This window comes from Phocoena phocoena, chromosome 2, assembly GCF_963924675.1.
Source record: "Phocoena phocoena chromosome 2, mPhoPho1.1, whole genome shotgun sequence".
NCBI lineage: Eukaryota > Metazoa > Chordata > Mammalia > Artiodactyla > Phocoenidae > Phocoena > Phocoena phocoena.
The window spans coordinates 174,342,835-174,359,085 of NC_089220.1; the positions used below are offsets into that span (position 1 = coordinate 174,342,835).

General features: G+C 39.4%; 1 protein-coding gene across 6 annotated transcripts in view; it reads left to right on the forward strand.

Annotated features, from left to right (window-relative positions):
• ARHGAP12 (Rho GTPase activating protein 12) overlaps window positions 1-16,251 on the forward strand; it is a 90,463-nt gene that overhangs the window by 42,693 nt on the left and 31,519 nt on the right. For 3 of the 6 annotated variants that reach the window (XM_065871117.1, XM_065871118.1, XM_065871119.1), the window contains exons 2-5: window positions 68-331; window positions 6,329-6,469; window positions 7,556-7,636; window positions 14,663-14,788. In XM_065871117.1, coding sequence (XP_065727189.1) covers window positions 68-331; window positions 6,329-6,469; window positions 7,556-7,636; window positions 14,663-14,788 — 612 coding nt within the window. The remainder of the gene's footprint in view (window positions 1-67; window positions 332-6,328; window positions 6,470-7,555; window positions 7,637-14,662; window positions 14,789-16,251) is intronic. The other 3 variants (XM_065871120.1, XM_065871121.1, XM_065871122.1) reach the window with 1 other exon arrangement.

Here is a 16,251-nt window from a genome sequence, read left to right on the forward strand (position 1 = left end):
ATAAATCTCATGTTTAATTTATAAGCGTTATGCCAGTTTAAACATGGATATTTCACATTTTTCACAGGCGACAACACCTCCAAATCAAGGGCGGCCAGATTCTCCTGTCTACGCTAACCTGCAAGAACTGAAAATATCCCAGTCGGCTCTCCCCCCGATCCCTGGAAGCCCAGCAATTCAGATTAATGGAGAATGGGAAACTCATAAAGATAGTTCAGGGCGTTGTTATTACTATAACAGAGGAACACAGGAAAGAACTTGGAAACCCCCTCGTTGGACTCGAGATACAAACATAAGCAAAGGAGATTCCCAGAGTCCAGGAGATCAAGAGGTATGAGGAGTTAGGGGGTCAACCAGTGAGTTACCGAGCTTTTTCTCTTTTTGTTCATCAAAGAAGTGAATAGGTTTGCTTCTAACCCTTGAAATCTCTAAGATACTAAATCTTTTTTCCACGTTGTATTATATTACTGCTTGTCGCTTCCTAATCTCTAACTAGTGGACAGTGTCTAGCCTTGTAGCATGCTTACTAGTTCCAGAATTAACTGGGTTAATGTTGCCTAGTGGCGGTAGTTTCCCTCATGTGCTAGAAGATACTAATTCAATCATTGTTGTTGCCCAAGGAGTGACATCTTTTAGAAAAAGGAGAGAAAATATGTGATATGATTTAGCCAAACAAATAAAAACAGTTATTTAATTGACATTTTTGTTTATGGTTTGGTGGGGCTAGCAAGATACTTGTCAGTTTTTGTTAGAGATACAAGATCACTTTTTATTTCTATGTAGGGGACATAAGTATAATTCCTTTGCTGCGAACAAAGGACCACCCTCTAAGTCTGACAATTCACTCTATATCATTATGTTCTCTAACACGTGTCCATACTGTCTCCCCACCTTTTTTGGTTTCACTTCCCTCCCACCTCTCAGAGGGTGGTGCCGTGAATTGGCCAGCGGTGTTTTGAGAAACACTCATCTCCGAGGCCTGGAGAGAGTCCTTGGGACCGTTCAGGTGTGCAGGAGAAGCTTGGGTAGCGTGGATAGAATGGAGTTAAATCCTGCTGTTTGGTAGATGGAGGTCCCCGCACCTGCACAGGACACCTGCTCTTAGAGAGAGCAGCTGGCGTGTACAGTAAGAACAGAACTCCAGTTATAGGTAGGAGCTGGAGAAATCAGGTAACACATCCTGTATCTAGCAGAACCTGAAAGCTTTTTATAGTTAATGACCCCTCATCTTATCCTGTTTTTCAGTTGGTTATTTATAGCTTTGCTTTGGTGGGAACTTGTACTTTTAGTATTCAGGAATGAGGTGGGAGGATAGTGAGAAATTGTTCATGTGTTACTATAATAGGAAAATGTTAGGAAAGTGATTTGAATTTGTGTGTCCAGAAAGATTTGAAAATAAGTTGTCCTGTGTATCAATAATAAAGTAAAATCATATAATTTGGAAGAATTGGGGTAAGGGCTAAATTGTAGAATAATTTAAAGAAATTTGGAGTATACATGGGAACTTTAACAACCCTTCTTAGCTTTCTATTTCAGTGACTAGATCAGTGATTAGTGTTTCGGAGTCTGAGTTCACACCACTCCCTCTCTGCAGGTATTGTGTAAAATAGGTATTTCCAGAGTGGCTGGAGCATATCTTCCAGTAACTTCTTGAGAAAGCTTGTGCATGGGAGGTAACATTGAGACTTTGTGTGTGAAAAAGTCTGTATTCTGCCCTCCTATTTAATCGATAGTTGGCCTGAGTGAAGAATTCTAGGTTGGAAATCATTTCTTCTCACAGTTGCAAGGCATTTTGAACTTGACTTTATGGCGATCTCGGTCAGCTGCGTGTGGGATATCTCCAGTGTTGGAACCATTCGGTCTTCCCTTTCAGACTGACCTGTCTCTGCAGAAGTCTTAACACCTGGACAGTAAGGGCCGCCTGGGTCTTGGTACCCGGCGTTTAGTTTGCACATAGTTCCTTAGTCTCCCCTCTTTCTGTTTGGTACCTGCGTCCCAGTCGTGCCTGTTGTCTTCCAACTCAGAATCCCTCTTGATAGGGAGTAAAACCCTACACTTGCGCTGGAATAAGGGAGGGGTGCACACCTAGTGGCCAGGCATGAGGAAGGGGAGTCTGGCGATTTCAGTCCTCAGTTCAGTACCCTCGGTTCCAGGAGGACCTAATACTGTCACTTCCTGGGCCGTTTGAAGATTTCGCTCTGCAGACCTGTTGCATTTCATTTTCCCTCCCCGGCACCCATCCCCCCCACCAGTTTAGATTCTGCTTTCTTTGCGGATAATTTAGGTGTTTGTTCATCTGCTTCTCAGCCTCCAGAGTTTTGTGGCTGTTGTGTCTCCTTGTGTTCTCCCTGTTCTTGGCGGTTCGGGTCTTTTTAGGCTTGTTTCGATACTTTTATTTCAGTAGGGTTAGAGAGGGAGCAGATGCTCGCCCTCTCATCCTAACCCAGAAGTTTGTTATTTCAGTGGTTGCCCTAGCACAGTGGTTCTCACGTGGGGCAGTGTTGTCTCCGGGGGGACCTAGGCAATGTCTGGGGGTATTTTGGGTTGTCACAACTCAGCGAGGGCTACTGGTTCCTCGTGGGTAGAGGCCAGAGAAGCTGTTGAGCATCCTGTGATTCACAAGACAGCTCCCACCACGAGGCACAGTCTGGCCCTAACGGTCCGCGGTGCTGCTGATGAGAAACGCCTCCGTAGGAGTTGTAACTGGCGCACTTATCACAGTCTGCGGTTAATCAGCTCTTCTTGCTGCTTTTGAAACCGTACAGGAACTATACGTGCAGCGGTGCTATTGTTGTTTGGTTTATTTCTATTTTTTAGCTCCCTTACTACTTGTTCTACATGGTGGCTCAAAGTTTATCCTCATATGTACCACTTTCTTTTTTCACATTTCTTAGGCAAATTAGATTACCTTGGATAACTTTATACTGTCTTAAGTACCTACTTTTAAATTTCCTTAGTGAGCCTCTGTTAGTGATAGAATCTTAGTTTTCATTTGCCTGGAAATTTGTTTTTCATCCTTACTTTTGAAGAGTATCTTTACGTGGTGCACAGTTCTAAGCTGATGGCTTTTTATTTTTCCCTTGTTCGTTGAAGACTTTATTCTCATGTTTTCTGGCTCCCATTGTTGATGTGGAAGAATCAACTTGTAGATCCCTTCCTGTGGGTGGCTTTGAGGATCTCGTGTCTGTAGTTTCACTATGATGTGATTCGGTGAAGTTATCTTTTTTATTTCCTTCCGGGGCTTTGTTGGGAATCCCAAATTTGAGGCGTTCCGTCTTTGATTAGTTCTGGAAAAACTCTTAGGCATTGTCTTTATACAGCTCCTGTCCCATTTTCTCTTTCCTCTTGTTTTGGGACTTTGATTAGATGAACAGTTAATCTGCTCGCTCCGTTTATCATGTCTCTTGATTTCCCTTATACTTTAACATTTTATTGCTGTGTCTCTCTCTGCTTGTTCCCAGTCATTTCCAAGTCAAGCTCCTGTTTGCTGTTTTTCTCTTCATCATGTATGTTTGTTAGATATTAAACCAACCCTTGAATTTAAAAAATGTGTTCTTTTAAATTTGTTTGGGGAGCTTCCCTATCTTAATTACTTTGAGAAGTTTGAAACATACAAAAAAAGTAGAAAGAATAGTATAGTGAGCTGCCAGGTACCCTTCATCTGGATTTACAAGTTGTTAACACTTTACCACATTTGCCTTGTTACTTTCTCCCTCCTTTTACCCTTCTAATTCTGCAGTAATTTTTTTTTCTGAATCATTTGGACTAGACAACATAATGTTTTATTCTTTAAGTATAAGGACTGTTTCCAGCAAAATCTTTTTTTGTGTGTGTGAAAAATACTTTATCATACCCAAGAAATTTAATATCAGTATATTATTTAATACAAAGGTAATGTTCGTGTTTCTCACTTGTCAACTCATATCCTTTATAGTTTTTTTCCTGCAGTGAAGGATCATATATTGCATTTATTTGTCATATCTTTCTTAAGTCTTATTTTCTACTTTATTTTTGCTAATTTCAGTATATAGTCTTTAAGAGTCTGAATATGCTGTTCTTCTGCTGACTCTCACTCATGGTGTTTGTTTTACATCGTGTGTGTGTGTGTGTGTGTGTATTTTTTTTTTTTTTTTTGCGGTACGTGGGCCTCTCACTGTTGTGGCCTCTCCCGTTGCGGAGCACAGGCTCCGGACGCGCAGGCTCAGCGGCCATGGCTCACGGGCCCAGCCGCTCCACGGCATGTGGGATCTTGCCGGACCGGGGCACAAACCCTGTGTCCCCTGCTTCGGCAGGTGGACTCTCAACCACTACGCCACCAGGGAAGCCCTGTGTGTGTGTTTTAATGTGAGATTATAGTTGTTGGAAATTCATATATAGCAAGTTTAATGCTAGGGTTGAAAGTTTGTTCCTTCAGAGAGGATTTGCTTTTGTTTCTGCCAGGTGCCTGGGGAAACTAGTATGCTGTGAACATTTGAAACTAAAATTTCAGTTTGCGTTTTCACAGGCCACCTAGGTAGTAGTAATTTTGGATTGCATGAAGAGTGGCTTGTTGCGTTCTCCCCCAGTTTCCCCTGATTAGTCCTGTGATTTTCCTAGCATGGAATAAAGGGCCAAGATTTGTTTCTGATTCACCCCATAAACTGCAGGTATAATTCTTTGGGGTCCCCTTTCTTTCTTGTGGGACTCACTGCCTTAGGTTGTTCCGCATCCTATTCCCCAGCACTTCTGCATGGCCTTGAAAACTAATGTTCTAGTTCAGGATTTGACAAATGCCATCAAGGAGAAAGCTGCCTTTTTATTGTACTTACTTTTCTGGATTCTCCTTCTTCTTCTTTTTTTAAAATAAATAAATGTATATATTTATTTATTTGGCTATGTTGGGTCTTCGTTGCTGCACGCAAGCTTTTCTCTAGTTGCGGCGAGCGGGGCTTACTCTTCGTTGCGGTGCACGGGCTTCTCACTGCGGTGGCTTCTCTTGTTGCGGAGCACGGGTTTTAGGCACGCGGGCTTCAGTAGTTGTGGCTCGCGGGCTCTAGAGCGCAGGCTCAGTAGTTGTGGCACATGGGCTCAGTTGTTCCATGGCATGTGGGATCTTCCTGGACCAGGGATCGAACCCGTGTCCCCAGCATTGGCAGGCGGATTCTTAACCACTGCGCCACCAGGGAAGCCCTCCTTTTTTTTTTTTTTGATGGTTGAATAATATTTTCCTGTACAGATTGCCTTCTTTTACTCTGTTTCTAAAAGATTTTATTGTACCTCTCCTATATGAGCTTACATTTTAAGCGGTCTCAATTAAATTAAAATAAATCCTGATGTTTGAGTTAGGTTTTTCCTTTTTTAAAAACGTTACTGTTACAAAACATATATAGCTCACTCTACGCAAGACTTCTGTTAAGTTGTCTATGTCAGTTTTTGTGAACATATTGCTAACATTAGGATGTTTACGTATGTTACTTCTACAGCATTGAGAATCTACACATCTTAGTGTTTCAGACCAAATTATGGTAGAAAATCCAGTCTGATTGAGTAGATTTAATTGTAGAAGATATTTTACCTGAACGTGACCCTGGAAGGGTCATTTACACATTAGAGTTAGCCTAGTAAATATTACATACTGAATTTCTTAATCTTTCTGTATTGTGTTTGTATTTTCTCAATATTAGTTTTTCTTCTTTCAAAGTGTAGTTTTGAATAGTCCTAAGAAGCATTTGGTTGAGTGAGTTAGGAAAACTTGACAATAAATTAGAACATAAAATATAGTGTTACAAAGCTAGTGTCTTTTCTCCCCCCATCTCCATCCCACACGCTTTAAGAAAATAGTTCAACATATACTGAGCACTTTTTGCGGGGCATTTGGCTAGGAACTTGCAATAAATCGGTGAGAAGTTTCAAGAATCTCAGTCTAATGAAGTGCCCTCACTTCCTGCTTTGCTTACACATAGATGTGTGTACACACACACACACACGCACCCCTGTCAATTTTTAACCTGATTTCAGTTCAAAAGCAGCATTAAATAGAAGGTAGCATTTTATCTCTCAGTCTGAAAACATTGTTCTCAATTTCATTATAGTAAATTTTTCTAGGCTTGCATTAATGCGATAGAATAACTTACTAATTTCACCTTACCACTTACAGTATACCATTAAAAAGACTAAACAATTTGTTTTGAAAACTAAATATTTAAATATATTCAAGATATATTAGTATGTATAGCCAAATAAAGTGGATTGCTTAGATTTTCAACTGCTACACACACACACACACACACACACACACATATATATATGTTCAAAGAAGAAAAATCCTTATGTTTCTGACTATTTATAGCTTCTTTCATCAGAAGAAAACTACCACAGCGTTTGTTACAGCCAGTCAGATAGTCAGTGTGGTTCTCCTCCAAGGGGTTGGTCAGAAGAGTTGGATGAACGTGGGCATACCTTGTATACCAGTGACTGTACTAAGGAAAAGGTACTTTCTTTTTCTCTCATCTAGTTTTCTTGGCAGATTCCTCTCATAAAATCATTATGTACTGAAGCTTTTTTAGTATTTTTAAAACGCATGAAAATATTTTCTTGTAATTCTGTAACCATGTCAACTGGCAATATGAAGACTCAGTGTAACTACTTGTTCATGGTTGTAAACTGCTTCCAGTTACAGGAACGTTTGTGGTGTCAACCTGTTTAAGACAGACCCTTTGAAGAGAAGACCCGTCGAGTGTCAGTCTGCTTACGCTTCTTCAGCAAACATATTGCTTTGTGTTTTTCTTGGGGAATAGTTTTTTGGGAATAGTTTTCTCAACATGCTGTTATGACATACCACCTCACTTCCTACACTCCTTTTTCTTTTATAACCAAGTTACATAAAACAAAAACCATGAGTCTAGTATTTTATGATTCATCAACCAGTTTGAGAATGCATTTTGGAATTTTATGTGTTTATCATCAGAGAAGGTAATGGGTTGTTGTGCTAGTTTAAAGAATAAGACGCTTGGGAATAAATGGAGATATGCTTTTTTAAAAAAATTCATTCATTAATTAATTATTTTTGGCTACATTGGGTCTTCGTTGCTGTGTGCGGGCTTTCTCTAGTAGTGGCGAGCGGGGACTCCTCTGTGTTGCAGTGCGCAGGCTTCTCATTGCGGTGGCTTCTCTCGTTGCGGAGCCTGGGCTCTAGGCGTGCGGGCTTCAGTAGTTGTGACACACGGGCTCAGTAGTTGTGGCACGTGGGCTCTAGAGCTCAGACTCAGTAAGTTGTGGTGTGCAGGCTTAGTTGCTCCACAGCATGTGGGATCTTCCTGGACCAGGGCTTGAACCCGTGTCCCCTGCATTGGCAGGCGGACTCCTAACCACTGCACCGCCAGTGAAGTCCCTAGTTTACTTATTTTTACCAAACTTAAAATGCAAGTCTATTAGTATAGGTTTTGTTATATTTCTTTTGCAATGATCTTGAGCAAGTAGAATAAAATTCATGAGAATGTCATCTCATATCTCGGTTGTATAGGCTTAAACCCCATTTTATGTGCGTTTAAAATATAACCCCGTCTTGTCTTTATAGTGGCTCAAGCACGTTGACGATCAAGGTAGACAGTATTACTGCAGTGCAGCTGGATCTCGGTCAGAATGGGAGTTGCCAAAGGTAATAAACATTAACCCTGGATTTCTGTTTAGAAATAGTAGATAAGATAATATCTGAAAACGGTTACCGCAGATTCACTTTTAAATTTTTATTCAGCTTCTAAAAAGCAGCAAGACTGGTTTTCTCAGAATTCATCGAGAATCCTTTGGCTACATTTTTCTAAGATGTGCATTATCTTATAGCTATATAATACTGATAATCCCTATTTAAAAATTCTTTTGGTTTAACTTGAAATCAGTTTTTCATTGTTCCTGGATACAGTGTTGCCTTCAGTGCCAGTAATGCCGGTAGTTTCCTTGAATATGTTGCGTCTTCTACATGAAGTTGGTCTTATGTTTTTTTTTAAAGAAAGAAAAGCAACTCAGTATTCAGGTTTATTCTTGTGTGTAGATGTGTGTTGTAATTGAGTCAGTCAGCTTGTGGCAGTGAGAGCTAGGGTCTCATTCGCTCTCTGTCTTTAGAGTGCACCAGGGCTGAGTTTATCTAAAGCAGTAGGTTTCATAGTGGTCATATACGTATCACTACTAGTATTCAGATAATTTGAAGTGAAATCTGAGCAAACATTTAAACTTTAATTGGTACATTATTTTAATGTTTTAGAAGGCAAGTGTAAGTAGCAGACATATCTGTAGTGTCAATTACCAGATAGACTTTAGTTTTCTTTGTCCCAGAGTAAGTCAGTTTAAAGAAAAATATTATTAGTATAAAGATACATGGATATAGAAAAAAAGTCATTGAAATATAAAGTGCAGTGGAGAGTGTAAACTATAGACAGAGGGACAGGAAGGTAATGAATATTAAAGCATAGTTAGGAGAAATGGAGATGGGTGGGAAGTTTCCTACATTCATATATCAGGAATCCTAGAAGAAGAAAATGGAGGAAATGGTAGAGAAATAGTATTGGAAAATATAATTTCTGGGAATTTTCTAAAACTAAAGGAAGGCATGCACTTTTTATTTTCTATCATTTTTTTTTTTTGCGGTACGTGGGCCTCTCACCGTTGTGGCCTCTCTCGTTGCGGAGCATGGGCTCCGGACGTGCAGACCCAGTGGCCATGGCTCACGGGCCCAGCCGCTCTGCAGCATGTGGGATCCTCCCAGACCGGGGCACAAACCCGTGTCCCCTGCATTGGCAGGCGGACTCTCAACCACTGGGCCACCAGGGAAGCCCCAGGCATGCATTTTTAACGGGAAAATATGCCCTCGACACAGACCAGAAGAGAGAAAAATAAATACACGTGTTGACAGATTTTACTGGATCTATGGAAGTTCAGTAGAGGAGACGATCTTAAAAGCCATCAAAGGGTAGACAACCAGATTACCTGTGGTGTCAGACTGCAGCATTGGACCCATTCCTTACCCACTCCTGTATCAGTGCTGTCTGCTGTGTACTGTTGTAGTGGCCTCCCGCTGTGGATGGGGCGTATTGTCCTGCTGTTACCATCATGACTGAATCCAGTCTAGTCATATGACTTACTTCCATTGGTGGGACATGAGCAAATGTGTCACAAACATGGTATTGAAATGGGCTTGTGTGCCAGGGCTTGCTTTTCCACTTCTGCCACTGCCATGAGAGGCATGCACCAGGCTAGCCTCCTGGACCCAGAAGGAGTAAATACAGTTTTAGAAAATGAACAGAGCCTCAGAGATCTGTGGGAAAATACAGAAGATCTAACATTCATTTCATCAGAATTCCAGAAGAAGTGGAGAAAGAGTGTGAGGCTGAAAAATATATGCAGAAACAATGTTTGAAAACACCCAAATGTGCAAAAGACAAATCAACAGGTTCAAGAAGCTGAATGAGTACTAAACAGGCTAAACTCAAAGAAATCCACATCCAGATGCATTGTAATCAAATTTCTGAAAATTAAAGAATTCCCTTTTTCCTCCTCCAAAAAAAAATCTTGAAAGCAGCTCAATGAAACAACATAGTACCTGTAGGGTAATAATGATTTGAATGGCATGGATGTCTTATCAGAAACCATGAAGCCAGAAGGAAGTGGTGTGCCATTTTACAAATGCTGAAAAACAAACCTGTCAACCCATAATTGTACATCCAGCAAAAATATCCTTCAGGAATGAAGGTGAAATGAAGACATTTTCAGATGAAAGTAAACTAAGAGATATATTACTAGCAGTCTTGTTCTCAAAGAATTGCTATAGGAAGTCCTTAAAACAGAAGAGAAATGATAAATGAAGATAACTTGGAACATTATGAATGAAGAAAGTACAATGGGAAGCGTGAATATCTGAGGAGAGTTTTGTCCTGAGTTTTAAAACTTATGTTTGACCTTTAAAGCAAAAATTATAACATTTCTGAAGAAGTACTCATTGTAGGCGGAGATGATATTTAAAACAACTATATCATAGAGAGGGGAGAGTACTATGATGTAATTGTTGGTAAGGTTTCCACATTTCACTTGAAATAGTAAAATGCTGATATTGGTAGACTGAGAGAAATGAAGTATGTACATTGTAATCCCTAGAGCAAGCACTAAAAAACTGTAACAAGAGATAGACTCAAGAAACTACAGGTAAATTAAACTATAATAGTAAAAACTCCTCAGGGTAGTCCACAGGAAGGCCAGGAAGGAGAAACAGGAATGATAAACAGAACAGAAAACAAATAAAATAGACTTAAATCCTAACATATAAATAATCACATTAAGTGTAAATGGTTTAAACACAGCTGTTAAAAGATTCTCAGAAATGACAAACAACCATGACCCAACTATATGTTTCTACAAAAAGATCACTTCACATGTAATGATATATTACATCATGCTAAAGGTTATTTATCATATAATCAACAGTAAATCTCATACTTCATGGTGCGATTACAGAAGCTTTGCCAATAGAGTTAGGACCTAGACTGTAACTTTCCCATCAGTGTTTCTATTCAACAATAAAATTTAAAAAAATGAATTGAAAGATTCAGTTGTTCTTTTGATTATTAGAAAATCAGGAGATTCGGCAAACTGAAGATATTAAAATCAACCTAAAAAGCACCCATGTCTCTAATAAAAAGTCAATTTGAAAATGTGATAGGAATAAAGATCTTTTTTACATTAGAAGCAGCAGCAACACTAAGAAGAGTCATAACTAAGAATACTCCTGCAGAAGGTTTGGTTTGTAAGATCTTAATGAAGAAAATTTCAGAGCAGAATTGAGGGACATAAAAGTTGGCCTGAAATGGTGCAATACACCATTATGACCTTGGGTTGGGACACTTAATTTTATAAATGTCCCCACTGATCAGTAAGTTCACTGTATTTCCGTTTCCTTTCGCCATCCCTACCTTTTTTTTGTCTTGAACTGATGGTAAATTTTATTTGCAAACAAAGGTCTATGAAGAACCAAAATGTTCCTGAGTAGGGAGAATCTGGGGGTAGGGATGGGGTTCCTGCTGTAGTGATTAAGTTGTGGGCACATCTGTAGAGAAATAGACCAGCAGAACAGAACAGGAATCTCACATGTGGCATCACAAATGAACAGATAAAGCGTGGGCTGTGCAATAAATGTTGGGAAGATTATTGGTTATTCACATGAGGAAATGAAACAAACATAGATCTTGACTTCACACCTAGTAATTAATTCCAGGTAGATGACAGTTGTCAACATAATAAGCAAAACTTTAATAGCTAAAGAATATGTCAAAGAACATCTTTGACTTCAGAATGGGAAGGATTTCTTAAACAAGACTATATAAGGAAAAATTATAAAGGGAAAGATGGACAGATACAACTACATAAAATTCAACAGAACACCTTTTGATACAGAAGATACCATACACAAAAGGCAAGAGATGAGCTTCAGACTCGGAAAAGTCTGAAAAAGCTACATTCAACTCACATAGCTTACGAAGCTTAGAAGCCTAAATATATAAAGAGCCTCTTGGTTCTTTCTGTACACACTAGTGAGAGAGAGAACCCAGTCAAAAATAGGCAAAGTAGGGCTTCCCTGGTGGCGCAGTGGTTGGGAGTCCGCCTGCCGATGCAGGGGACACGGGTTTGTGCCCTGGTCCAGGAAGATCCCACATGCCGCGGAGCAGCTGGGCCCGTGAGCCATGGCCGCTGAGCCTGCGTGTCCGGAGCCTGTGCTCCGCAACGGGAGAGGCCACAACAGTGAGAGGCCCGCGTACCGCAAAAAAAAAAAAAAAAAAAAAAAATAGGCAAAGTATATGACTAAGCAATACAGAGAAGAGGAGGTTCATGAAAAGATGTTCAAATTTATAAGTAATCAGAGAATGCAAAAGATAACATTTCACGCTTCTAATAGAATTTTAAAAATTTGTGCACACATTTATTTTTTATACACAAATGCATATAAGTTCAACAGTACCAAGTAGGGCAGTCCAAAGTATTATGTTCTGCTGGTAGAAGTGTAATTAGTACTACCACCTCGGACATGTCCATTTACAAGAGAATGGTTAAATCGTGGTATCTGCATATAATGTAGTGTTACATAGAAGTGAAACACAAATGAGTTAGAGCTGCATACTCACCAATATGGATGCAGGTTTTTTTGTTTTAATAAAAAAATGTTGAGTGAAAAAGCAAGTCGAAGATTGATGCATGTGATATTCCACTTTTATAAAATCTAAAAGCTTACAGGTGTATTTACAGATACATACATATATACTAAAGTGTAAAGTGCATGAGAATGGTGAGCAGCGAACTATATGGTACTGTCAGGGAGGGAGGGAGAGGAATGGAATCTGGAAGATGTCTTCAGAGGACTCTAGTATTTTTTTTCTTTAAAAAAAATAGGTACCTGTTTTATGTTAGATATGCTGAAGCTTGTGGTGGGTTTTTATTATAGTCACTGTTCTTTTGTATGTTTGAAATAATTCAAATAAAATTGCAATTAAAATTCTTAAAAGAAAAAAGGTTCTAAAAAGATTTCTAAAATGTTGTTTTAGCCATCTTGTTTAACTAGACGTGTGTGTGTGTTTGTGTGTGTGTGTGTGTGTGTGTGTATTTTAGCTGTGGTGTCATCTTATTTTTCTTTTCTCTGATTATGTGACACTTTATTTTTGTCTTCTGTCTACACTAGATTTTATATGACATTTTATTGGTGCTTTATTTGCTTTTATCAACATACTGTTGCCTAATAAAATTACCAGCACCTTTTAAATTGTGAATATTACCCAGTTTAATTTTACATTATTTTTCTTGCCCCTTGGAAAGGATTTCTAAACAACTGTAGTTATAAAGCTCAACAGCTAGGGTAGGTATCCATTAAAGTTCGTACACAAGCTTACACGCAACTACACATTTTAATTATTGCTAATGATGATTGTCTGGAAGGAGCTCTGCTTAATAACTCGGTCTCTCTTCACTTAGTGATTTACGGCGCAGAATTTTTGGGGGGGAAGCCTTTAAGCTTCGTCTTTGTTCATTCTAGAAGTGATCCCTTTGTTAACTTCTGTGACAGATTTTAAGATGGCGGTTTGTTACGCAGCAGTGAATGAAAAACATACACCCGTGTGTGCTTGCCTGGCTTTGGCAAGTTTTTAATGTAAAAAACGAAGTAACAGCTTTGGAAACAGTTTGGGGGACCTGTCTGGACTCATTTTGGAAAGTGAAGAAATGGCATATTATGGAGAAAGATGTTGGAAGGTTTTTAAATTTTAAAAACAATATAAATAATGTATTACTGAGATTTAGTAGTATAACATATAATAAAACATTTCACTGAAATTCCGAGTCATTAAAATTTAAGATTTACTGGGCTTTTTAGAGAAGTAGATATTAGGTATCCTTTGGTTTCAGGAGAAGGATGTATCCCTTAAAAAGCAGATGAATTTTCTTTTGTAATTTTATTATAATTTATTATTTATAATTTATTAAAGCTGCCTGTATAAAACAGCATAACTCTTAAACCTCACATTTCTCAAATGTTTATGCCTGGTGGTCTACTTGACAATTCAGAAACTCACAAGACCTAATACCTTATTGATAATGTGTTCTTTTTTTTTTTTTTTAAACATTTTTTATTTATTTTATTCTATTTTATTTATTTATTTATTTTGGCTGCCATTGGGTCTTCGTTGCTGCGCACGGGCTTTCTCTAGTTGCAGCGAGCAGGGGCTACTCTTTGTTGTGATGCTCAGGCTTCTCATTATGGTGGCTTCTCTTGTTGTGGAGCACGGGCTCTATACGTGTGGGCTTCATTAGTTGCAGCACGCAGGCTCAGTAGTTGTGGCTCACGGGCTCTAGAGCACAAGCTAAGTAGTTGTGGCGCACGGGCTTAGTTGCTCCCTGGCATGTGGGATCTTCCCAGACCAGGGCTCGAACCTGTGTCCCCTGCATTGGCAGGCGGATTCTTAACCACTGTGCCACCAGGGAAGCCCGATAATGTGTTCTTAATTTTATATTTCATTTTCAGTTGGTAGTTCTCACTTATCCTTTGTACACAACTGATATGTTCAGGATTGGTGTTTGGAAGGAGTACCATCTCTGCCTTTTGGCTCGGTTATGTTTTACCACTTCAGAGAAACAAATAATAGTGTGTTTGGCCTCTATATGGAAAGTAAAAGTAAAAACAAAAACTCCTTTAAATGTGAGAATACTGTTGTATATGAAAACATCTTTAAAAAAACCTAAACCACACATTGAATTCATGTGGATTTTCGAAGTAGAAGGAACCTTAAAAAATTAATTTGTCCAGTGACCTCATTTTATAAATTATAACTACTAATATTTATTGAGAACCTATCAGGGCTACGTCTGGCACTTTTTATACTGTTTAATCCTTAGAACTCTCTTTCCATTATATCTGTTTTATAGTTGATGAAACTTAGCCTTGTGGAGATTAAGTGTTTTGCCAAAGATAACATTAACTTGGTCTCTCCAGTACCCAAACCTGTGATCTTGATTGTGTCACAGTGCTGGTCAAAGATGAGAAAACTCAGGTTAGTGTCACATGGTGAATTTTGCCTAACACCATGTGTCACTTGGAGCCAGCATGTTTAGATTCCACTTTTGTTTCTATTATTTATGAGGTATAATTTGTTTTCTTTAGTATAATGCCTCATCTCAGCAGCAAAGAGAAATTATTAAAAGTAGGAGTCTGGACAGGCGGCTGCAAGAACCAATAGTGCTAACAAAGTGGAGACATAGCACCATTGTGCTGGACACCAATGACAAGGTAGGACCTTCTGAGAAAATCTGCTGCGAACTTTGCCAAGTTCTTTATTCTGTATTTTCTCCTCAGCTGAATGTCGTACCTTGGTGATGACTGGTTTATTGTACGTCATATCAGTTTGTCCCGGAGTGGGGTTTGGTTTTGAAGTTTTTTGATTTTTGCACAATGGACTGACTTACATGTGGCATAACGATGTGTTCCATGATACATTTGGGCCTAGTAGGTGACAGGTTTTTTTTCATAATCTCTTTTTAAAGTCACATATCCGTTATTGTCTGTCTTCAGTCTCTAGGAGGTTTAACGGTAAAGACGTTTAACTAACTTTCCCATCCCAGGGAAGATTGGAACCCTGCTCCTCCTGTTTCCCTAAGTGCTATTTGCACAAGTGCTTCTGAGAAGTCATGTTCTCTGTTTCACATAGGGAATGGATTTTTTTTTTTTTTTTGCGGTACGCGGGCCTCTCACTGCTGTGGCCTCTCCCGTTGCGGAGCACAGGCTCCGGACGTGTAGGCTCAGCGGCCATGGCTCATGGGCCCAGACGCTCCGCGGCACGTGGGATCTTCCCGGACCGGGGCACGAACCCGTGTCCCCTGCATCGGCAGGCGGACTCTCAACCACTGTGCCACCAGGGAAGCCCCAGGGAATGGATTTTGATGCAAACGTGAGATTGGAAAAGCCATGAAGTTTTGAATTTCCTTGTGAGTTACATCTTTACATTGTGACTTCATTTTGGGGATAGAATAGGAAATTAGTACGAATTTGTAGAACAGCAGACATACTAATGTTAAAACCTGAGGGTGGTGGCAACACCCTAAAGCTAAAATATTGGTCGCTGGGGACTCTGTTATTTTACCACCAGGCTGCCTCTTTGACATAATTAACGTTTCCTGCATTTTTAGGTAGGTAGTGAAAACGGGATGAACTCTCCTGAGGCGTATTTCTCTGTGTTTGTATGCTTTCAGTCCTAAATTCCTTTCTAAATTCTCTCAGTCAGTCAGACAAGTACTTCTGATTTCTGTTTGTAAGGATGTGATGTGGTTGAATGTGGGGGCATATTAAAGGAATGGAATTTTGGAGTCTGTCTATTGAAGAATGCTTGAAAATATCGGGTTGGCCGAAAAAGTTCCTTTGGGTTTTTCATAAGCGCTTGTGGGAAAACCCGAACGAACTTTTTGGCCAACCCAATATACTAGCATTGAGGTCAACCTGTGTAGGTAAGAGTCCTAGAGATTTTCATAGAAAAATTCATTTAACTCCAAGAACCAGATTACAGTTCAGTGTATACAGAAAGCTTCTACTGTATGTAATGAAAGCTCTAGTGCGAAAGCCGTTGTTGAGCCAACTCTACTGCCTCTTCGTACTAGAACAAAAGGGGTGGTTATTTTAGTGATGTAGACTTCAAATTTGTTACTCCCTTATAATCTTTCTTGAGATTCATTTTCACTCTATTATTAGAATAACCTGCA